The sequence below is a fragment of the Spermophilus citellus genome, assembly GCF_964194105.1.
Source record: "Spermophilus citellus genome assembly, chromosome: 2".
Taxonomy (NCBI): domain Eukaryota; kingdom Metazoa; phylum Chordata; class Mammalia; order Rodentia; family Sciuridae; genus Spermophilus; species Spermophilus citellus.
The window spans coordinates 246,273,243-246,296,484 of NC_138183.1; the positions used below are offsets into that span (position 1 = coordinate 246,273,243).

The 23,242-nt window shown below is 42.8% G+C and overlaps 2 protein-coding genes across 4 annotated transcripts in view; both read left to right on the forward strand.

Annotated features, from left to right (window-relative positions):
- CD5 (CD5 molecule) overlaps positions 1–23,242 on the forward strand; it is a 244,353-nt gene that overhangs the window by 200,076 nt on the left and 21,035 nt on the right. The gene's annotated exons all lie outside the window — the stretch shown is intronic.
- Positions 16,585–22,063, forward strand: TMEM216 (transmembrane protein 216). 3 transcript variants are annotated; one of them, XM_081311856.1, is made up of 5 exons: positions 16,585–17,397; positions 18,002–18,103; positions 18,776–18,868; positions 20,397–20,598; positions 20,847–22,063. In XM_081311856.1, the coding sequence occupies exons 3-5, from the start codon at positions 18,823–18,825 to the stop codon at positions 20,860–20,862; spliced, it is 264 nt and encodes an 87-aa protein (XP_081167982.1). In that variant the 5' UTR covers positions 16,585–17,397; positions 18,002–18,103; positions 18,776–18,822; the 3' UTR covers positions 20,863–22,063. The 3 variants fall into 3 exon arrangements, with proteins under 3 accessions (XP_081167982.1, XP_081167981.1, XP_081167983.1); XM_081311855.1 differs by having other exon boundaries at positions 17,281–17,383; XM_081311857.1 differs by lacking the exon at positions 16,585–17,397 and adding an exon at positions 17,903–17,921.

The following is a 23,242-nucleotide window of genomic DNA, read 5'->3' on the forward strand; positions in this document are numbered from 1 at the left end:
TGAGGATCGAACCCGGGCCGCACGCACGCACGCCAGACGAGCGCGCTACCGCTTGAGCCACATCCCCAGCCCCTCATTCATAATATTTATGTCACCTTCTGGCCCTATAAGACTCTGTGTGTGTGTGTGTGTTTTCCTTAATATAGTCACATGGCACAAAATTCAAGTTATAAAAATGTTTAAACCAGGCACAGTGATGCCTGCCTGAAATCCCAGTTTACTTGGGAGGTTGAAGTTGGAGGATCACAAGGTACAGGCCAGCCTCTATCTTAGCAACTAATTATTTCTTTTTTTTTTTTAAAAAAAAAAGACATTGATGAACCTTTATTTTATCCATTTATTTTTATGCAGTGCTGAGAATTGAACTCAGTGCCTCACACATGCTAGGCAAGAGCTGTACCACTGAGCCACAACCCCAGCCCATGAGATCCTTTTTTTTTTTTGGTGGTGCTGGGGATTGAACCCAGGGCCTTGTCATGTGAGGCAAGCACTCTACCAACTGAGCTATATCCCCAGCCCCATAAGATCTTTTCTTTTTTTTTCTAAATATTTTTTTAGTTGTAGATGGACACAATATCCTTATTTCATTTATTTTTATGTGGTGCTGAGGATTGAACCCAGTGCCTCACACATGCGAGACAAGCGCTCTACCACTGAGCTACAACCCCATCCCATAAGATCCTTTTTTTTTTAATTTTATTTTTTAGAAGTAGTTGAACATAATACCTTTATTTTATTTATTTATGTGGTACTGAGGATCGAACCCAGGGCCTTGCACATGCTAGACGAGTGCTCTACCGCTGAGCCACAGCCCCAAGATCCTTTCTTAATAAATAATTTTATAGGACTGGGGTATAGCTTAATGGTAGAGCACTTGCCTCCCATGTGTGAGGCCCTGGTTCCGCCACTTCTCCTTCATAATCTATATTTATTCATAACTTTGTTTTTAAATTGCAGTTCTAGGATGGAGCCCAGGGCTTGCTCATGCAGGCGAGTGCTCTACCCTGAGACCTAAACTTTAGATCCCTAGACCTTACATACCTCTGTTCAACACCAGGTTTGAAAAGCCCCCAGCATGCTGTTATACTGATTCCAGAGAAATAACTTGGAGGACTCAACAGAGAGGGTTTGGATATTTTATTACGGACACACTCGTGGGCTGTGGCGGGTCAGGATATAAGGAGAACCGCACCCACCCACAAGCAGGAGGAAGCACCTGCGGGATAGATGGCATGCCGAGGGCACAGAGGGTTCCTTCACATGTTTTGAGTACATGGCTTGACTTCACAAACAAGGCTGTCCTGCTTTGATCTCCTCCTAAAGACTGGAGATAAGGAAGGTGGCCAGCTTCCCTCCTCCTTGACCCACAACACATTCTTGGGAGTCCTTAGTTCACCTTCAGGAACAACAAGCCTTCTGGTCATTGCCTTGTAACCTGACAACTTTCAACAGACAATGTAATAATATTGCAGAAACGTTTTTACACAGAAAAAATTGCTATCATCCTGTATCAATCACTTATTTCAAATCTTTGACAATATGCATATGCATTTTATGCACATTTGTGATTATGGGGAATAGGTGATAAAAACATTTCACTTTTTTGTTTGCTTACACTGTTGGGACAGCCAGAGACCCCAAAAAAAGCAGTACCCTTTAAGGGAGTAAAATCTTTGAGAAAGGAATGAGACAGGGATTATCATAGACAAAGGGCAAATGCGCTCCTAGGCCTTGACTCATGGCTTGTAAACTATGAAGAGCATGATACACGCCCTTTCCAACTTACCCACTCTCAGTCGTATTGGCCTCAAAAAACAAAACTAAAAAACAAAACAAAAAAAAAAATAGATATCTCATTAGAACCTGGAAGCCCTCCTCATAATTCTTGAAGGACAAAGAAAAAAAAAAAAAAAAAAGGATAAAACTGCTAAAACAGCAGGTTCCCTTAACCTGTTACTTGCCATGATTTGTGTTTTCTTTTACTCTCCCTCTGTGTGTTCTCTTAACTGTTCTCTTGCTGCTGCAACTCTTCCTTAGCACAAGACAGAGATGTTTATACAGGACGCAACTTCGACATGAGAGGAGATATGCAATATTTGGCGCCAGAATGACTGGCTAACTACGCGTCCTGCAAAGTTAAAGTGCAGGGGAAGGGCTGGAGATGTGGCTCAAGCGGTAGCGCGCTCGCCTGGCATGTGTGCAGCCCAGGTTCGATCCTCAGCACCACATACAAACAAAGATGTTGTGTCCGCCCAGAACTAAAAAAAAAATAAATAAATATTTATAAATAAATAAATAAATAAAGTGCAGGGGGAAAAAACTATGAAGTATACCTAAACTCAATTAGCATTCCTAAACCTTAGTCCCCTTGCAAAGATCCTTTCACCTGAATAAAACTAGCTATCTCCTTTGTCCTGGGAGCCAGCTTGACACTCTTGGTCAGTACTGTGTCTCCCTTCTTCTCCAGCAAGATGTCCCAATCAAGAGCCTTGTTCCCAGGGCAGTGGTGCCTTTATCAGACTCTTCTGAAGGAGAGCAGAAGAAACCACCCGCCAATAACTCTGGGGACATAATTTTTAAAATTTGTTCTCTGCCTGGATTCCTGTCACATAGTTCCTAAACTCCTTGGAATTTCTAAAGTGGCAAGTGTCTTGTATGTTGATGATGATGGTGGCGGGGACTCTTGGATTGCCCCTATGTGGGCTGGGTGCCAGAGTGCCAACCATGTGGTCATAGGGTTGGAACTTTCAATCCCCACCCCAACCTCTGGGGAGGGAAGGGACCTAGAGATTGAGTTAATCACCAAAGCCAAAGATTGAGTGAATTGTGCACAAGTATCGGAACCTCTGTGGAAACTCCAAAGGACAGGGCTCAGAGAGCTTCCAGACTGGTGAACACATCCAGGTACTAGGAGTGTAGCACCCCCAGCTGGAGAGGGCACGAAAAGCCTTTGACTGTTTTCCACACCTTGCCCTGGGCATCTCTTCCATCTGGCTGCTCCTGAGTTGTATCCTTTATCATATATCAGCAATCTAGTAATAAACTATTTGTCTGAGTTCTGTGAAATTAAGTTTCTGGGAATGTGGCTCAGTGGTAAAGCACTTGCCTAGCATGTGTGAGGCCCTGAGTTCCATCCTCAGCACACAAAAGCAAAAACCACATTACAATAGAATTTTTCAAACAAGTACCAGCTGGACAACTCCTCAAATGGAGGAAAAAAACAACAGATAAGCACAGGGAGGCTTATGAAATAAGGGCCATTTGGGGCCTTTCAAAACAAGTCATTGCTTCTAACTTTTGTATCTTACCTAACATTCTTATGACTATTAGGTAAGCTTTCTGGGATGCGTGTTTGGTCTTGTTAACTATGCACAGCTTGACAAAAAACAGACCCTCATTTGACTGATCTTCTCCCCAAGAATGCAGTAAGATACCATCTCAGTGCAGTGGCCAAAATTTTCCCACTTTACCTTGCCCACCCATGTAATCCATGTGTTCCCTGAATGTATTGATTTACAATTATCTTTGTTCTCTACCTATAAACGTGATTACAACTTCTTTTCCTTGGAACCCTCATTCAGGGCATCTGGGGCACAGGTCACTCATATTTGGCTTAGAATAAGTTATTTTCCTGTTTCCTTCAAGGCAGTGCATTAGTTTGTGTAGACAATTCTGTAAGTTATCCTAACAAATAATCACTGAACTCAAGGATCCTTGAGTATTGATTTATAGCCGTTGGGTCAGAGGTGCAGAGGCAGGGACTTGGGATTGGCATCTGGAGCAGAGGCAGTCCTGTGGTCTCTCAAGCTGACTCCAGGTAGTGCCGGATGGAATTGCAGGCACTCAGCTGGTGTCCAAGAAGTAGTGGGTAGGCAAAGCCCACACACTGTGTGTCAGAAGTGAAGCGCTGTAGGGCTGGGGACAGAGCTCAGCTGGTAACTTGCCTTGCGTTACAAGACCCTGGGTTCAACCCCAGCACCACACACACACACACACACACACACACAATGTTGTGACTATAGAGGAAACGTTTCATTTCCCCTCTTATTCTCTTAGCAGCAGCAATGTTTTTTTTTTTTTTAAGAGAGAGTGAGAGAGGTGAGAGAGAGAGAGAGAGAGAGAGAGAGAGAGAGAGAGAGAGAATTTTTTTTAATATTTATTTATTTATTTTTTTAGTTCTCGGCGGACACAACATCTTTGTTGGTATGTGGTGCTGAGGATCGAACCCGGGCCGCACGCATGCCGGGCGAGCGCGCTACCGCTTGAGCCACATCCCCAGCCCAGCAATGTTTTATAATATGATATAAATGAACTCCTAAGGAGCATTGATGTTCCAAGTACAGAGGAAGGAAATGAGCACTTCAAAAGTGCTTACAGAGTTCCACTTTTAGTAGGATGAAATTGCTTCTAGCTAACCAATCTCTAGTCACAAACTAGCAAAACCAAATAAAATTTTAAAAGTCTCAGCTGCTGAAGGAAGGAGAACCAGAGGGCCCAAAATTCTAGAGTAGAGATAATCATAGAGAAGCGAGCTAAGCATTGCAACATGCTTTTTCCTGGGGCATTTGCTGATTCTGGATTTGAGCAAGAGGCTAACAATCCAAGCACTGCCTGGAGGGTAGAAGCCCATGACCAGAGAAGCCAGTGGCACTGAGCAGTCTCATAACACTGGAGGAGCAAAACTGGGGACTTGAGGAGCCTTAAAATCACAACAAACTTTTGGCTTGAGATATTTACCAAAAATATGAGGTAGAAGCTATAACAAACTAAGCCTCAAACTCTGAAAAGCAGAGAAATTTTGACTGATGTGCTGCTGATTAGTATTAAGAGCCCACTAGGGCCAGGGTGCATCTACAGGGCTGTCATCTGAGGGCTCAAAGGAGCTCCTCACTAGAAACACAATTAAACAGACAGGCTAAGATTCATCAAAAGTACAGTGCTAAAGCAGGGCATGGTGGTGCATGCTTGTAGTCCCAGAGACTTGGGAGGACAGGTAGTGGGGATGACAAGTTTAAGGCCATCCTGGGCAACTTAGACCGTATCTCACAACAAAAAATAAAAAGGGCTGGGGATGTGGGCTGGGGTTGTGGCTCAGTGGTAGAGCTCTTGCCTCACATGTGTGAGGCACTGGGTTCAATCCTCAGCACTCCACATAAATAAATTAATAAAATAAAGGTATATCAACAACTAAAATATATATATTCTTTTTTGAAAGTGGGGGGTGCTGGGGATGTAGCTCAGTGGTAGAGTCCCCTGGGTTCAATCTCCAGTACTGGGGAGTGGGGAGGGGGGAGGAAAAGGAAAAGAGAATCTCTCACTATAGTCCCACATCATATAGTCTCTGGTTGGATTAAGATGACCAGCTTCCCTTCTATGTGTCTAGTAACGGAAATGGTGGAAGAAAAACAAACTAGAAAAGCTGAGTTTTTTAATACATAATTTCTGCATCTAAAGAAAATTACTAACATGCTAAGTGATAGGATCATATTATATAAAACCAGAGAAAAGATAGAAAATAGAAACAAGATCCAAATGTTGGAAAAAGCAGGCAAGGAGTTATCTAGGGAGGGATGCTCCAGAAAATATAGGAAAATATGGAGGAAAGACCATTTGAACTACCCTCTGGGACTCTGTGTCCAGTGACGGCTCATTAGATCCTAGGAAGGGGCTGCTTCACTTACAGCTATGAAATCTGGGCAGGACACAAAAGGCAGCTACTAGAAGACACCACAAAATGAAGAGAAGGCAGTCACCAGGGAGCCCTTTCACACAAGAGGAAGCTGATGTCTTTACAGTGGCGCATGAACGTGGGGACTGGGTTTTCACACCAACCTTTCCCTCCAACCTTGTCATGACGTGCACTGCCCAGGTGATGGGGTGGGGGGAATGATGCTGGAAACCTTTCTTATGTTTACTCTGGTACCTTGGCGTCAGGCAAAGCTGTTAGCATGCGACAGCGAGGAATGGGCAGGAACCGGGAGAAAGGAGGATGACTGTAAAAGGTCCCCTGACGCAGAGGACTCAGTACCCATTGTGCATTGACCCACCCCATTTTGCAAGGAGGTAACCTTTAAGCACAGGAACCCCGCCTTCTATTGTGTTGGGTGGGGCTATGGAGGAGATCCATCTGGGTGGGTGGGCAAGTAACCCAAAACCCATCATCCTGGACCTGCAGCCAGCAAATTGGCATGGATCCTCTTTCGCAGGGCACACATCCTGTTTTCAAGGTAGCACAAGCTATGACTGGCAGCACCAAGGTCAGCTGAGGGCAATAAGGGCTTTCCTGGGTGGCACCAAACCAGAAAGGGCAAAAGGAGCCAAGGGTACAGACACAGGCATAGGCATGGGCAACAACTGCACCAGCACTGGAAAAGGAGTGACGAACTGTCGCGCCAAAGTTTTGGACCTCTTGGAGATCACACCCTTCCAATAAAAGCCCCCAAGTCCAACCATTCCTGCACAGTCAGCCTCTTGCGGACTTGCTACCTCGGACTCCCGTGTGTACCTTCCCTTTGCAATAAACCTGCTTTAAGTGCTCTGTGTCTCACTGTGATTCTGTCCTGCACCCAGGTAGTGCCCAAATCTCAGGCATTAACACCCAAGAACCGAGGACCATTCAGCTGTCTACTTTGAACACCAGGCAACAGCGCATTGTGGAGGGCATGCTGGTAGAAGACCACAGAAAAGGAGCCCCGAGTTAGGCCCCAGAAGTCAGGAAATATGGGAATCCAGGGAAGGAAAGAGCCAGACAGGGAAATTCCCAGATTTTGCCTACTTAAGTCATTTTCAAAGCTCTGAATTACACATACACAATTCGCACTCAAAGTAACCCCTTTAAGGAAAAGCAATGTAGGCTCAGTGTGTAGCTCAATGGTAGAGCGTCTGCAATTCCCAGCATTGCAAAAGGAAAACAATAACAATAATGAAACAGGAGCTCTAAGCCTGGTTTGCAGTGCTACCCACCCAAGGTAACTACCCCATGAAACTTGGAGAAAAATAACAGAAACCAGAGTCCCTGCAATTTAACACTCAAATCTGCCACTATCTCAGATATTGGAACTGACAAGGATATCAAAACTTCTGTAAAAATATGTTTTTAGTGACTAAAGACAGGAAACCTCAACCATGAAATGAATTATTTTCTGAAAAAACAGATTTTAAGAGGAAATACAATAATGATCAATGAACTAGAGGAAGGCAGACAACAGAAACTATCCAAACAGAAGAATAAAGGAAAACAGCACCTGCCTCAGGGCCTGGTTAGATAACATCAGAGAGCTTAACACACAGTCACTGGGGCCCCAGGAGGCAGAGGGAAAGATGAGCAGAAAAAATATTTACATCATTATCCAAAGTACATGTATGAAGACACAAATTGGGAGTCAACCTACTTTATATACAAACAGAAATATGAAAAATTGTGGTATATATGTGCAATAAGAATTGTAATGCAAAAAAACCACAAAGTACATGTATAAAGACATGAATTGGCGTGAACATACTTTATATACAAAGATATGAAAAATTGTGCTCTATATGAGTAATAGGAATTGTAATGCATTCTGCTGTTGTGTATTTTAAAAAATAAAATCAATAAAAAAGGAAAAAAATTTAAAAAAATAATAGCTAAATATTTCACAAATCTGGTGAAAGAAATTTACAGATTTGAGATATTCAGTAAACACAACTTGAAACACACACACACACACACACACACACACACAAAGGTATATCTGGGCATATCATTGTCAAAGTATTAAAAACTAGAGATGGAAACCAAATCTATTTGTTTGTTTTTGGTGCTGGGGATCCAAACCCAGGGCCTCAAATATATTAAGCACATGTTCTAACTACTAAGCCTAAACCCCAAGAACAAAATTTTTTTTTTCTGGTACTGGGATTGAACCAAGGGGCACTTAACCAATGAGTTACATACATTCTTGGCCCTTTTTATTTTTCATTTTGATACAGAGTCTCATAAGTTGCTTAGGACCTCTCTTAGTTGGGAGGCTGGCCTTGAACTTGCAATCTTCCTGCCTCAGCTTCCTGAGTGCCTGGGATTACAGGTGTGTGCCACCACACCTTGCCCAAGGTGTGGTGGCACACACCTGTAATCTTGAAAGCAGCATGAGAAAAACCACAAACTGCACACAGAGGAATAGCTTTTAGTTGACTTCTCACTAGAAATCACAGGCCGGAAAAGAGTATTTTAGAATAACTCTAAAATGTTAAAGGTAAAAGATTCACTCAGAATTCTATATTCACCAAAAATTGACTTCAGCATGCACAAGGTCCTAGATTAAATCATCAGTACTGCAAAACAAACAAAAACAAAAAAACCCACAAAATTTCAAGAAGGAAGCTGAAATAAGATGTTGTCATATACAAAAAAACTAAGAGCACTGGATGGTGTAGGGATGGAAAAGGGGTGATCCCTTTCCTGCCCATCACGCCAGGTCATGGACTGCACCCCTGTAACAAAAAAACAGGTGGACAAGAGGAAAGCTAACACATTTATTTGACCTTAGTTTTATATGAGATAATACTTCAGATGGAAGACCCAAAGGACAAGAAGGAACCATCCATGTTCATGCTTACGTGCAATGAAGAGGGACAGCTTGGTACAAATGTGTCTGCACAAGAAGGGTCTGAGCTGATGGAAACAGCTGGTGTGGGCACCCAGCAGGCCTGTCTGCTAAGATGCTCTCAGCCCCGGGTTCTAGCATTTCCTCCTCTTGGGTGTGAGGCAAGGTCTCTCTAGAATGAGGCTCTTGATTTCTTTATGGACAGTATTATAAGGAAAGACTATGGGGCTTAAGGAGAGTTAGAAGAATATTTTTAGGCTTTATGGCAGGCTTTGGGGAAAGGGGGCTCTGGGTTATGTGATCTGTCTTGGAGAACAGAGTTCTAATTTCTAGGGCTTGCCTTGGGAGACAATAAGGAGCAAAAGACAGGCAGGCAAAAAAAAAAAAAAAAAAAAAAAAAAAAAACGAGAGAAACTTTGCTTCAAAGGCCTTCATTTTGGAGTATAATTTTCTGAGGCCCCATACTGCCAACAGTCCTGTAATATAAGAAACCCTAAAGATTTTCTTTGGCGTGAGGGGAAATGAAAAGATGGAAACTTGGATCCTCAGAAAGGAATGAAGCACAACAGAAATATTGAGTATCTGAGTAAATAAACATAAAGATCTTTCCTTCCTTCCATCCCTCCTTCCTTCCTTTTTTTTTAACAGAGGTCTTTATAATTTTTTTTTGAGAGAGAGAGAGAGAGAGAACTTTTATTTATGTTTTTTATTTTTTTTAAAGAGAGATTGAGAGAGGAGAGAGAGAATTTTTAATATTTATTTTTTAGTTCTCGGCGGACACAACATCTTTGTTTGTATGTGGTGCTGAGGATCGAACCCGGGCCGCACGCATGCCAGGCGAGCGCACTACCGCTTGAGCCACATCCCCAGCCCCAATATTTATGTTTTTTAGTTTTCAGCGGACACAACATCTTTGTATGTGGTGCTGAGGATAGAACCCAGGCAGCACGCATGCCAGGCGAGCGCGCTACCGCTTGAGCCACATCCCTAGCCCCTTCCATCCTTTCTTGAGATGAGGTTTCCCTATGTTGCCCAGGCTGGTCTCCAACTTCTGGGCTCAACCAATGCTACAGGCTCAGCCTCCCAAGCAGTTGACAATACAGGTGTAGGCCACTGCACCCAAATGAAGATTATTTTTAATTTTTCTGTTTTTTTCAATTAATTCACTTACAATATCTAAATACAGAATGATAATTTTTCAAATACAAAGAATATTTACCAATAAGCAAGATATGCTGGGCCATAAAACAATTCTCAACAAATTTAAAAGAACAAATTTAAATAAATTTAAAGAATAAAGAGAATTTTCTTTGCTAAGTGCCATGGCATATTCCTGTAATCTCAGTGGCTCAGGAAGTTGACAGGAGTACTGTGAGTTCAAAGCCAGCCTCAGCAATTTAGTGAGGTCCTAAACAACTTAGCAAGAGCCTGTCTCAAAAGAGAAAAACTCCAGGATGTGACTCAGTGGTTAAGTGACCCCAGGTTCAATCCCTGGTACCAAAAAAAGAAGAAGAAAGAAGAAAGAAGAAGAAAAAAGAAAGAAGAAAGGAGGAGGAGGAGGAAGAGGAGGAGGAGGAGGAAGAGAAGAAGAAGAATACGAATTATTATTATTATTATTTGACAATAATGGAGCTGAGTTAGAAATCAGTAAGATAGGTAGATATTTGGTCTGGGCCAGATCAGGATACAGAAACCACACAGTAATTGAAACATGGAAAGGTTTTTGTTTGTTTGTTTGTTTGCTAGGGATTGAACCCAGGGCCTCAGATATACTAGACAAACACTCTACTACTAAGCTACACCCCAACCTCACATGGTAAGTTTAATGAAGAATTATTAAGCAATAGCCAGGCAAAGGGGTACACGCCTATAATTCAAGCCACTCAGGAGGCTGAGACAGGAGGATTGCAAATTCAAGGTCAGTCTTGGCAACTTAGACCCTGACTCAAATAAAAAATAAAAAGGGCTAGGGGTGTAGCACAGTGGTAGAACAAACCTGGGTTCAATCCTCAGTACCAGAGAAGAAGAAGAAGAAGAAGAAGAAGAAGAAGAAGAAGAAGAAGAAGAAGAAGAAGAACGAGAAAAGACTTTGGGTTTTATTCTGAGGGTGGTGAAAACTTCTGGAAGGTTTGAGCAAGGACTTAAATGTGATTGAATTTGTTTGAAAAGGTAATTTTGCTTCTTTGGTCAGGCCATAGGGGATGTGGCTCAGTAGTGGAGTGTCTCTGGGTTCAGTCCGCAGTACAGGGGAGAGGAGGAATTATTAAATGATGATAGAAGAACTATAAAGACGTGAAGAGAAGAACAGCCAAGGAGGGGGCTGGGGCTGTGGCTCAGTGGGAGAGCACTTGCTTAGCATGAATGAGGGGCTGGGTTCAATCCTTAGCATCACATAAAAACAAATAAAATAAACATATTGTGTCCATCCACAACTAAATCAAATAAAAATATCTGACTTGACAGAGTCCCCTTTCCCAGGCTGCATTCAGACCACACTGTAGTCCACTGAGTGTTAGAGAAAAGTCATTGGTTTGCCACTGGTTTGCTGCCAGAGCTGATTTACAGTTGCCTGGCAAGATACAGCCCCTGCTCCAGGACACAGCAACCGAGGCGAGTGGGCAGTTGTGCAGGTAGCATAGGGACATCGCCTGCAGGAACAAGGCCCAGAGCACACAGCACCCATGTTGGGAGGCATGAGAAACACCCCTCCTAGACCCAGTGAGCGGAGGCCATTGTGCAGATTCCCAAGGAGCTGGAGTCCTGCAGTCCACAAAGCGCATGCGGAGTCAACTCTGAGGGGAGCAGACGTACAGAGGGAGGTGGGACACTGCTGTGGGGCAAGGCATCCATTCCTGGAGGGCTTTGGGTTTTAAAACCATCCAGGGCATAGGTAAGCCAAGACAGTGGGGCAGGTGCACAGAGGTTAGTCCTAGATGCAAGGCCTGGAGTATGCAGCAACCTTGACAGGAGGACCCTAGCAAGGTAAGCACCGAGCCTCGCCCAAGTCCGCAAGTTTTCCCAGCGCCTGCCTGTGGCATGAAGAGGAGCAGAGCACCACCAGATGTCCCCCAACACATGCACTCCTGATGGAAAGCTAACCAGAGCACAGTGAAGCCAGGAAGCAAGCCCTCATCTTCCTGCACTGTCCCTCCAGTGCCCTCTACTGACCAAGTGCAACACTGCAGGCACTGAAAGGCGGAAATGCCCAGTCTATTTATTATCCCACCTAAGGTGCTCAAAGATGAATACCCAGCTGAAGGCAAGGGAGTGCCACACTAGGAAACCACTAAACATTTAGAAATGAAACAATACCCCTTAAATAATCCATAGGACAAATAACAAACCATAAGGGAAATCATAAAATACTTTGAACTGAATGATAATTAAAACGCAACCTAAATCAAAATGTCTGTGATGCAGTTTTTATCAGAAAATAAAGAAGAAAGCCTGGTGCAGTGGCCCATGGCTATAATGCCCGTGACTCAGGAGGCTGACGTGGTTGGATGGCAAGTTCCAGGTCAGCCCAGGCAACTTAGTAAGACTCTACCTCAAAACAGAAAATAAAAGAGGGCTGGGAATGTAGCTCTATGGTAAAGCACCTCTGGGTTAAATCTCCAATACAAAGAAAAAAAGAAGAAAATATTAGTGATTTTACATATATTAAAGGGATTTGTCCAGGGTGGAGGGAGGTACCGGGGATTGAACTCAGGGGCACTCAAGCACTGAACCACATCCCCACCCCTATTTTGTATTTTATTTATTGTTTTTTGTTTTGTTTTTTGGTACCAGGGATTGAACTCAGGGGCACTCGACCACTGGGTCACATCCCCAGCCCTTTTTTTTCATATTTTATTTAGAGACAGGGTCTCACTGAGTTGCTTAGTGCCTTCCCTTTGCTGAGGCTGGCTGAGGCTGGCTTTGGACTCAGATCTTCCTGTCTCAGCCTCCAGAATCTCTGGGATTACAGGTATGTGCCATCACGCCTGGCAGGATTTGATTATTTTGAATTTGTGCACACTCACACAAATTCCAGGTTTACATGGCTTCATCAATAAATTCCTCCAAATATTTAAATAAGAAATAATACTTATAATCTTTTCCAGGAATTAAAAAGAGAAGACAAGCTTTTTCTTCATTTTATGAAGCTAACTTAACCTTGATCCACAACTTGACATGGTTCTGGCAAGAAAGTAAAATTACAGACTAATCTCTCATGAACATATGTAAAAACTTGAAAAAAATATTAACAAATGAAGTCCAGTGATATACGAAAGATAATCTATCTGTACCGGGAGCCTCTGAGGCCACAGGGAGGTTCATGCACTGCTAGGAGGACTCACAGGACTTGGCATGCAGTTGTACTCATGCTGTGACTTATTATAGGGGAAGAAGAAAGCAGAATCAGCAGAGGAGAAACATGCGCGGGCTGCAGTCCAAGGAGAGCAGGAATGTATTTCCAAGGTCCTCTCCCAGCAGAATCACAGTCCTGCTCAATCCTTCAGCAAAGAGTTCCCACAATGCACATGAAATGTTGTCTACAGGGAAACTCACAGATTTAGTGTCTAAGGTTTTTATCAGGAGCTGATTACCTAGGTACATTCTGCCTACCATGTACCAAAATTCCAGACTCCCTGAAGGAAAATAGATTTTCATTATAAGCCACATTCTTTGAACAGTTTAGGCATAGGAGGTCACTTTGGATTCTTGGGAACACTTCCAAACTCCAAGTTCCCAAATGCCAGCCAAGAGCCAACCTTGCCAACAGGCCTTTCTAGGATAGTATTGTCACAACTTTTTTTTTTTTTTTTTTTTTTTTTGGTACTGAGAATTGAACTCAGGGCCTCACAAATACTAGGCCAATGCTTTCCACTGAGCTACACTCTAGCTCTTTTTTAAAAATTTGAGATCGGAGGCGCCAAAAACATATATACTGGAGAAGAGATAGTCTTGTCAACAAATGGTGCTGGGCAAACTGGAAATCCACATGCAGCAAAATGAAATTAAGCCCCCATCTTTCACCAGGCACAAAACTCAACCCAAAGTGGATCAAGGATCTAGGAATTAAACCAGAGTAATAGAATAAAAAGTAGGATCAAATCTTCATCACATCGGATTAGGTCCCAACTTCCTTAATAAGACTCCTATGGTGCAAGAAATAAAATCAAGAATCAATAAATGGGATGGATTCAAACTAAAAAGCTTCTCAGCAAAAGAAACAATCAGTGAAGTGAATAGAGAGCCTACAGAATGGGAGCAAATTTTTACCACATGCACATCAGATAGAGCACTAATCTCTAGGATATATAGAGAACTCAAAAAAACTTAACACCAAAAAAACACAAATAACCCAATCAGTAAATGGGAGGAAATGAACAGACACTTCTCAGAAGATGACATACTATCAATCAACAAAGATGACATACTATCAATCAACATCTCTAGCAATTAGAGAAATGTAAATCAAAACTAAGATTTCATCTCACTCCAGTCAGAATGGCAGCTATTAAGAACACAAACAACACAGACTGGGGTTGTGGCTCAGCGGTACAGCACTCGCCTAGCATGTGTGAGGCCCTGGGTTCGATTCTAGGCACCAAATAAAAATAAATAAAATAAAGCTATCATGTCCAACTACAACTAAAAAAAAAAATACAAACAACAATAAGTATTGGCGAGGATGTGGGGAAAAAAGGAACACTCACTCATACATTGCTGGCCTATAAATTGGTGTAAACAATATGAAAAGCAGTATGGAGATTCCTTGGAAAACTTGGAATGGAACCAGCATTTGACCCAGCTATCCCACTCCTCAGTTTATACTCAAAGGACTCAAAAACAGCATACTGTAGTGATGCAGCCACATCAATGTTTATAGCAGCATAATTCACAATAGCTAAATTGTGGAAGCAACCTAGATGCCCTTCAGTAGATGAAAGGATAAAGAAACTGGTATATATACACAATGGAATATTACTCAGTATTAAAAGAGAATAAAATCATGGCATTTGAGGTAAATGGATGGAGTTGGAGAATATTATGCTAAGTAAGCCAATCCCAAAAAACTAAAGGCTGAATGTTTTCTCTGATATGTGGATGCTGATCCATAATGGAGATGTGGGGGGAACATGGGAGGAATAGAGGAACTTTAGATAGGGCAAAGGTAAGGGAGGGTAAGAGAAGAGGCAGGGGGTAGGAAAGATGATGGAATGAGAAGGACATCATTACACTGCGTACATGTATGAAGACACGAATAATGGTGTGACTCTATTTTGTGACCAACAGACATGAAAAATTGTGCTCTATATGGGTACTATGAATTGAAGTGCATTCTCCTGGGCTGGAGTTGTGGCTCAGGGGTAGAGAGTTTGCCTATCATGCATGAGGCACTGTGTTCGATCCTCAGCACCACATAAAAATATTGTGTTCATCTATAACTAAAAAATAAATATTAAAAAACAAAAAAGAAATGCATTCTTCTGTCATGTTTAACAAATTAGAATAAATAAATAAATTTAAAAAAAAAATTGAGACAGGGTTTCTCTAATTTGCCCAGGTTGGCCTCCAACTTGAGATCCTACTGCCTCAAGTTACTAAGATTAAGGTATGCATCACTACACCTGGCCTATTTTAACTCTTTCCTGCACAATTTAATAACCAAATGGTTTGTTTTCAGAACAGTAAGATTGGTTATACTCTGGAGTAATCAATGTAATAATCCATTATATTAGCTGAGTAAAAGGAAAAAAATCATATGGTCATCTCAATAGATACAGAGAAAGCACTTAATAAAATGTGCTATAAGCCTTTAAGCAAACTAAAAAGAGACTTTATTAATCTTCTGAGTATCTATAAAAATCTATATATTAATGATGAAATATTAAATACTTCCCCTTGAATTTGATCTAAGAATTTGATCTCCAACATTCACACACACACAAAAAAAAAAAAAAAAAAGAAAGAAAGGAGACAGTATTTCAGATAATATCCATTATTACCACTTCTACTCAACTTTATATTGGAGGTCTTAACTAGTGCAATAAGGCAAGAAAAAGAAATTGAAGGTATAAGGATTGAAAAAGAAGTAAAAATGCTGTTAATGTGTTATGTACATAAAAAGCTAGATGTATCTAGCATGACCCATCAGGAATAATCAGTTTAATAAGGCCACTGGATATTGGAACAGTCTGCCATGGGCCCGCAGAAGCCCTGTACATTCTTACTGAGGGTCCTCAAAGGCCCTAATACTGAGCACACAGATAGTTCAGTAGGTCAAGGCAACCATGTGACTACTGTTCAATTTCTCCTTCCCCAGAGGAAGGGGCTTAGTCTGATTTGCTGCTTGCTAAAAACAAAACAAAACAAAAAAAAATGTGTTGAGCCCTTGGCCCTGGGCTTCTCAGCTGTGGCAAAACTGATTGTGCATGCCACCATCTGGGCTCACTGAGTTATTCATAGACTTGAGGACAGATGATCCAGGCTGCCATGCTGAGGCTTCTGTTGTTTGCTGTGTTGTGATTTGGTCTCACTGTCCATTTTTGTTACTTATGGAATTGTGGCATACTCTGACATGGATCAGCAATGTTTTTCTTAAAGAGTTAGATGTTATTTGTCACTTTTCATCATAGAATGCAAAAATAATACCTAATATGTAAATGTTGGGTATGGAAATGGCCCCCATTTAAAACTTTATTTACAAAGTAAGTAACTGGCCCATCTTCCTTCCATCTGAGGCTCAGAGTAGGAATTTGTCTAATAGCTTTTGTCTAGTAAGTAGTAGAGATGGGGGTGGAAGATCTGAACCCCTTTTCTCCTTATTTATCACTTTGCTAGAGGGACCTTAATAAAATGTAGTTGAAGTTGAGGCAGTAGCACATACATGCCTGTAATTCTCAGCTACTTGAGAGACTGAGGCAGGACAATTGCAAGTTCAAGGTCAGCCTCAGCAATTTAGTGAAAACTTGTCTCAAAAAGTAAAAGAAGGCTGAAGATGTAGCTCGGGGGTAGAGTATTCCCAGGTTCAATCCCCAGTAGGGCTTCCCCTGTCCTCTAGCCTGCAGTTTTGCCAATGGAAGGCCCAAGCAGAGATCAGGGTGCAGAAGTTGGGAGGCATAAAGGTAGGACATTTATCCACCAACTTCCCAGGCCTTCCCAGGCCCGGTGAGAGGCCCGCTACACACAGTACTTTCTCCAGGTTCAGGGAGTTGCTTAAGCTTATAGAGGTAACAAGACTGACCCACCCACACTTCAACTAGCCAGGTGAGTCACTCTTCTCCAATTACCCAGTTGAGTTTGCCATCTGTTACCTGCCTGCAATGCCTTGACTGACAAAGGGCTAATCTCCGTCTAACCTCCGGCCCGCATCTGTACAGCACTGTCGCGCGTACCGTTTCTCATTTTTCACACGCTGATAGAAAAGAGAATCGTGGGACCAGGGTCAATCCTCTGGTGACACTACAGCAACTGGCCTCTTATGCTCAAAGTCCTGTAACCCAGGATAAGGAGTGTCCAAAGCTGGCCCTGCCTCTGTCCCCAAGAATTGCGGACAATAGGCTTCGAGAGTTGCCACTGTTCTCGCTCAGGGTGACGCTGACACCCGACCAAACGCCATTTGCTGGGGATTCTTCCCGCGCATGCGTAGTGGACCCGCGATCGCGCGGGTAACCATAGAGTACCGCAGGTTGGCAGAGGGGCCAGAAGCCGGGCCGCTCCGTCCCCTGCTTCCGGCTGCGTCTCCCTGCTCTGGGAGCGGCTGTTGCCGCGTACGCAGTTTCCATGGGGACTGAAGATGGCGCCGCGAGGTGAGATTTTGGAGGTGTGTGAGTCTCTAGTCCCGATCCCATCGGTATCCCGCCAGCCCCGCTACCCTCCTTCTTTTCCAGAGCTCGACCTAAACCTCCCACTCGCAAGTGTTAGGGACATCGCTCCTCCCTTTGCAAGGTGGGGTTTCGCAACCCCGCCCACCTTGAGTGCCTGAAGGTCTCCAGGTGCAGGTCTCATATACCGTAACCCTACATCCTTGCCTGGGCCTATTCTGGGATGGCTCAGTTACGAATCTCCTGGCTTGGAACAGGCCAGTGCTGGTCTCTGCATCCTGATTTCTCCTCCCAAGTAGTGACGAGGTTACATCTTTGAGGTGCCTAGCAGCTATGATGACCTCTGAGTTACTTTTGACTTTCTCCTCGCAAGCCAAAAGAGCAGAGATTGACAGTAATTCCTGGGAAAGAAGGAGAGGAAGCTCATGAACACCACACCCTTCACCCCCACCATCTCATTATCAGCAATCGGAAGTGCCTTTAAGTAGCCCACCTCACTGGCTGTGACCTCATGTTTTCTGAGGTTAGACATTGAAACATACAAGGAACAGAGCTCCAGCTGTTCCTTCCACCCATCCCACTTCTCTGTGCTTGTCTTTTCAGGTAACCGGTTGTCCTCAACACCCCTGGAAATCTTGTTCTTCCTGAATGGGTGGTATTATGCTACCTATTTCCTGCTAGAACTCTTCATATTCCTGTATAAAGGTAAGTCTGGGCTTGACTACCCCTGCCCCAGCTTCCTTTTCTCACTTCAGCTCAGAGCAAACTCCTACGAAGAACCTTCTTACTTTTTGTTCTTTTCTGCCCCCAGCATCTCCTCTTCACTACAAGGCTGAAGTCTCTCCATCAGATGGCTTCTTTGAGAATGATTCTTTAGGAAACTCTTTTTTTTTTTTCCCTTAGTTGTTGACAGATCTTTATTTTATTTATTTATACTTGGTGCTGAGAATCAAAGCCTCACACATGCAAGGCAAGTAGCTACCGCTGAGCCACAGTCCCAGCCCTGGAAACTCTTTAACAAGAATTTCTGAAGTTTGGGAAACGTAGGTTTCTCCATCTGCCTCTTTACTATCACTTTTCTTTGCTGAACCCCAGTTTCAGCCCATTGGTGACCCTCAGAAACTATGCAGTGGCCTCTGTATCCTTGTATATGCAGTCATTTTGAAGTGGAGATCCCATAGACTTAGAAGTAAAAGCCTGCCTCCCTCTAATAGACATAGTCGCACTATGAGATAACATTTCCTGAGGCTGTAATAATGCCCATATCTCCCTAAGTAGTTCATGGAAAGCTAAGACTATGTCCTCTTTGTTCTCAAGTATATGGCAATTCTTGTGGGTGTTATATGTTGTTGGTAGACTCTGGCTTTTTATTGGCAGGTCTTTTGCTGCCATATCCAACAGCCAACCTAGTATTGGATGTGGTGATGCTCCTCCTTTATCTTGGAATTGAAGTAATTCGACTGTTTTTTGGTAAGTGTTGTTCAGAGAATATTTCCATTCCTTATGAGGCAAGCTGGTATCTGTAACTTGATTAACAAGACAAAGTGCATAACCTGGGTTCACTGTTACAGATTTGATCTGGTGGTATATTCCATTACTCCCTCTCTGAAGCATCAAGCTGCCACTTTATATGTATACATAAATATGTGTGTGTGTGTATTATATATTACAAGTGTATGTATGTGTGTGTATATATTTACACATACATATGTGTGTGTGTTTGTGTGTGTGTGTGTGTGTGTGTGTATATATATATATATATTCCCCCCCCCCCCCCCCAGTGCTGAGGATGGAACCCAGGGCCTCACACATGCCATTACCACTGAGCCATATCCCCAGCTTCAAGCTGCTGCTTTATATTTTGGGTCAGGGTTTATGTATCTGTTGCTCTGCAGGGGTAAAGGCAGGCAGTAGCATGATATCTTAGATAATTCCTTTGCAGTTGCCTAACTACTGCGAGAATGCCTGTTTTCTCTTAATGATTTGCTTGGGAGAATGGATTAAATTGTAAACCGGGTCTGGTGCCGAGGCGTGCCTGTACAGCACTATGATCCTCTCTACTTCTCTGGATGAGGACTTTTTTATTTTTTAATTCTTTTTGCAGTACTGAGGATTGAACCCAGGAGCATTTTACCACTGAACTACATCCCCAGTCCCATTTTTAATTTTGAGACAGAGTCTCACTAGGTTGCCCAGATTGGCCTTGAACTTGCAGCCCTCCTGCCCCAGCCTCCCAAGTTCCTGGATTACAGGCACATACCTTTGTACCCGGCTGAATAAGAATCTCTTTTGCACAAGTTTTATATTCTCAGAAATAGAGAGTAAAACCCTTGTTAACTAGACTGTCTCATCCCCGGAAACAGTGTGAAAGCACAAGCTGAGGGAAAAGTCCTTGAAACATACAGGAAAGGAGAAAAAAGGCTCACATTAGTCACTAAAGAAAAGAAAATAATGTTAAAAAGGGACACTAATAGTTCAAGTGAGAATAATTACAGAGGACCAGTAAATTTGAAAAGCAGCCCAAATTACATAATAAAAAGCAAATGGAAACAATAAAGCAGCACTTTTTTTCACCCATTGGACGGGCAACAATAAAGATTTACAATATCAAGTTTTAAAGAGGGTGTGGGGAACAGACATTTTTATACATTCTGATATATAAAAATGCATGCTTTTTATGTTTTCTAAAAGTACTTTTGAATTAGTTGAAAATTTTTCAATGATTATATCATTTTTATAATTACACTTTTTTTTTTCTTTTTCTGAAGATCCCATTGTACTTTGTGTGGGAGCCAGACTGGAAGCAGGACCCCTGGAGTAAATGACTCCAAACCTGTAACTCCCCCAAGCTTTTTAGGACAGTGGGATTCACTTGTAAACGTGCACCTCCCCTCAGAGTACTTCTCTGCTTGCCAGTCCCTCATATCCTTCCCACCTTTCCCTTGAGGCCAGTGAAAGTAGGCCACTTGGAGGTGACTCCATGGGCTATGTTTGACAGGTACAAAGGGAAACCTCTGCCAGCGAAAGATGCCACTTGGCATTAGTGTGGCCTTGACCTTCCCATCTGCCATGATGGCCTCCTATTACCTGCTGCTACAGACCTACGTACTCCGCCTGGAAGCCATCATGAACGGCATCTTGCTCTTCTTCTGTGGCTCAGAGCTGCTGCTTGAGGTGCTTACCCTAGCTGCTTTTTCCAGGTACTGCTGCTGAGGGCCGGTTTCTTACCCCAGGGAGGGAGTCCTTGTTCTTTGGAGGCTTGAGGGGTCTAGAGGACTATATTTAAGGGGGTTTCCATGGGACTGCCTCTCCCACTTCTGGTAGATGGAAGGTCCCTTAGGAATTCTTCCAGTTGTTTAGGGCTAAGAGACTTGGAATATGAAACAGTTCAGACCAGCTGTTCTTGTTCACTGGTCTTTTAACATTTTCTTTTTCTTTCTGCCATCAGTATGGACAGGATTTGAAGTACAAAAATTTCAGCCTGCAGCTGAGGCTGATACCACACAAATATACTTATGGTACTGTTGCCTGCACCTGTGAGAAGCGGGGGTCACACTGGCCTGGAAAGGTTGTACGGCTTTTCCTCAGCACTGACATTTGGGTATCCAGCTCACAGAAGGCCAGTGGGCATGATTGGCTAGACCAGGACTGTCAGCCCCAGAGACTCTTCTATACTCCATTCTAGGGAGGGGCAAGGCTATCCCCAACCTGGTTCGTCCCACAACAATCTCTTGCTGACCTCAAGTTCTCCTCTTTGACCGTTGTGGCCAGAGCATCTTGTGTGGACCATCTAGACTCCTTGGGCTTCCAGGAGGACCCGAGCAATATATTCCCTGTATGTGCTGTGCCACATCTGACCTGTATGCACACAGAGAGCTTCATGGTGGTGGGCTCCCGGAATGATGCAAAAGCCTCCTACCCCATCTCTCAAGGACAGTGAGCTCCAGAACCTTTGTAGTAGCTTATGGTATTATTTTTCTACTCTGATCATGAAGCAAACACTATTTTATAATAAATATGTATTTTCGGTTGTGGGGTTGGCAGCCTTTTCCTTGTGACACCTGTTCCTAGAATTTCATCCTCTCCAAGAGAAGGTAAAGACTATTACAGCAGTATGTTCTGAGGCTGTGCTTAGTAATACAGTGTGACATAAAGGCAGTGATGAAATGGTGTCCTACTGATTGTCTTCCTTAAGCTGCAGCATGAATCAATCCTGAAAGGCACTGACTGTCTTCAGTTGTTATTTGCAAAAGACTGCTTAAATGCTCTCCCTCTGCCTCAGAGTCAGTCTTGTCTTCCACTGCTCTTACAGATAACTGGAACTCCTTTCCAAGATGGGCCATGTGTTGTTGGAAGAAACGTATTCTAAACTCAACACACACATTTCCTTTTCAGTCATTGATGTAAAATTTTTGACTTAAAGGAACACATACTTTCTTTCTTCTTTTCTTAAAAAACTGGAGAAAATGGTACCCAGGTAAATGTATCATTTCTTCAGATAGCTTTTGAATTCTTCTCTTTTAAAAAAAATTATTTATTTAATTTTAAATTTGTTATATATGACAGCAGAATGCATTTCATTTCATATTACACATTTAGAGTTGTTCTGTATCTTCTTGTCCCAAGAAGACACCAGGAGCCATGAAATACAGCATCCACTTTAGGAAACCTTGAGGCCTGTGTGTCTGTTATCAGATGTATCCTAAAATATCTGCTTTTACTAAAAAAATATTGACCTTTAAATCTTCTATGATGGTTTTTAACTTGGCTTTTTTTCCTCCCGGTCATTAGGCTCTTTCCTGTCTTATGGTCTCCACTGTCCAAAGCATTGATGCTTTTTCTTAATTTCCTCTCCGTGCTATTGCCTCCCAGCTGCCCTTGGGGTCTATCCAAAAACTACAATGGACAGGTCTCATCAGCCATAAAAAATAATAACAAAAAGTACAACAGGAGCTTCCCTGATAGTTCAATCTCAAATTCCATGAGTACCATTTTCTGCTGCTTCTCACAATTGCTTTCTCTGGCCCTGCTTTGATATAATCATTAGTATCCAACTGGAGGGGAATCCATCCTTCCTGACCTCCCAGTTTGATTTAGAGGTTCAGTGGTTATATCTATCGTTCAAGCAGCACAGATAAATAAACGGAAAGTTCAGTTGGAAGTATAGAGGTGGCTTATAAAATCTCAACTTTAGAATTCAGAGGGGTGCATTCCTGTAATCCCAGCAGCTAGGGAGGCTAAGGCAGGAGGATCTTGAGTTCAAAGCCAGCCTCAGCAAAAGTGAGGTACTAAGTAACTCAGTGAGACCCCATGTCTAAATAAAATACAAATAGGGTTGGGGATGTGGGTCAGTGATCGAGTGCCCCTGAGTTCAATCTCTAGTACCCCCCCAAAAAAAAAATTCAGAGGGACTATAGAGATCAACTAAATCTAATTCCCTACTTTGTAGCATTCACAACTGGTTACTGACAGGTGGAACTAGAAGACTTGTACAAGTTTTTTTTTTTGGTGCTGGGGATTGAACCCAGGGCCTTATGCATGCTAGGCAAGCACTACCAACTGAGCTATATCCCCAGCCGTATAAGTGTCTCTAGATGAAGAAAATTCCATTTCTCAACAGGTACCACTTGCAGATGAGAATAATGGTCAAAAAAAAATGAGGACATGATTAGGTTAAGTGAAAGCATAGACCATTGTTTCCTGAGGGTGGCTCCATAAATGGCTATTCTTCTTGAAGTTGTTGAGGCCCTTTGGGCACACCAAAGAAGTGTGTATAACGAAAATCAAGGCAGTGGAGGATGGGAAGTCTTTTCAGTTACTGTGGCCAGATGCCATGTGCATTGG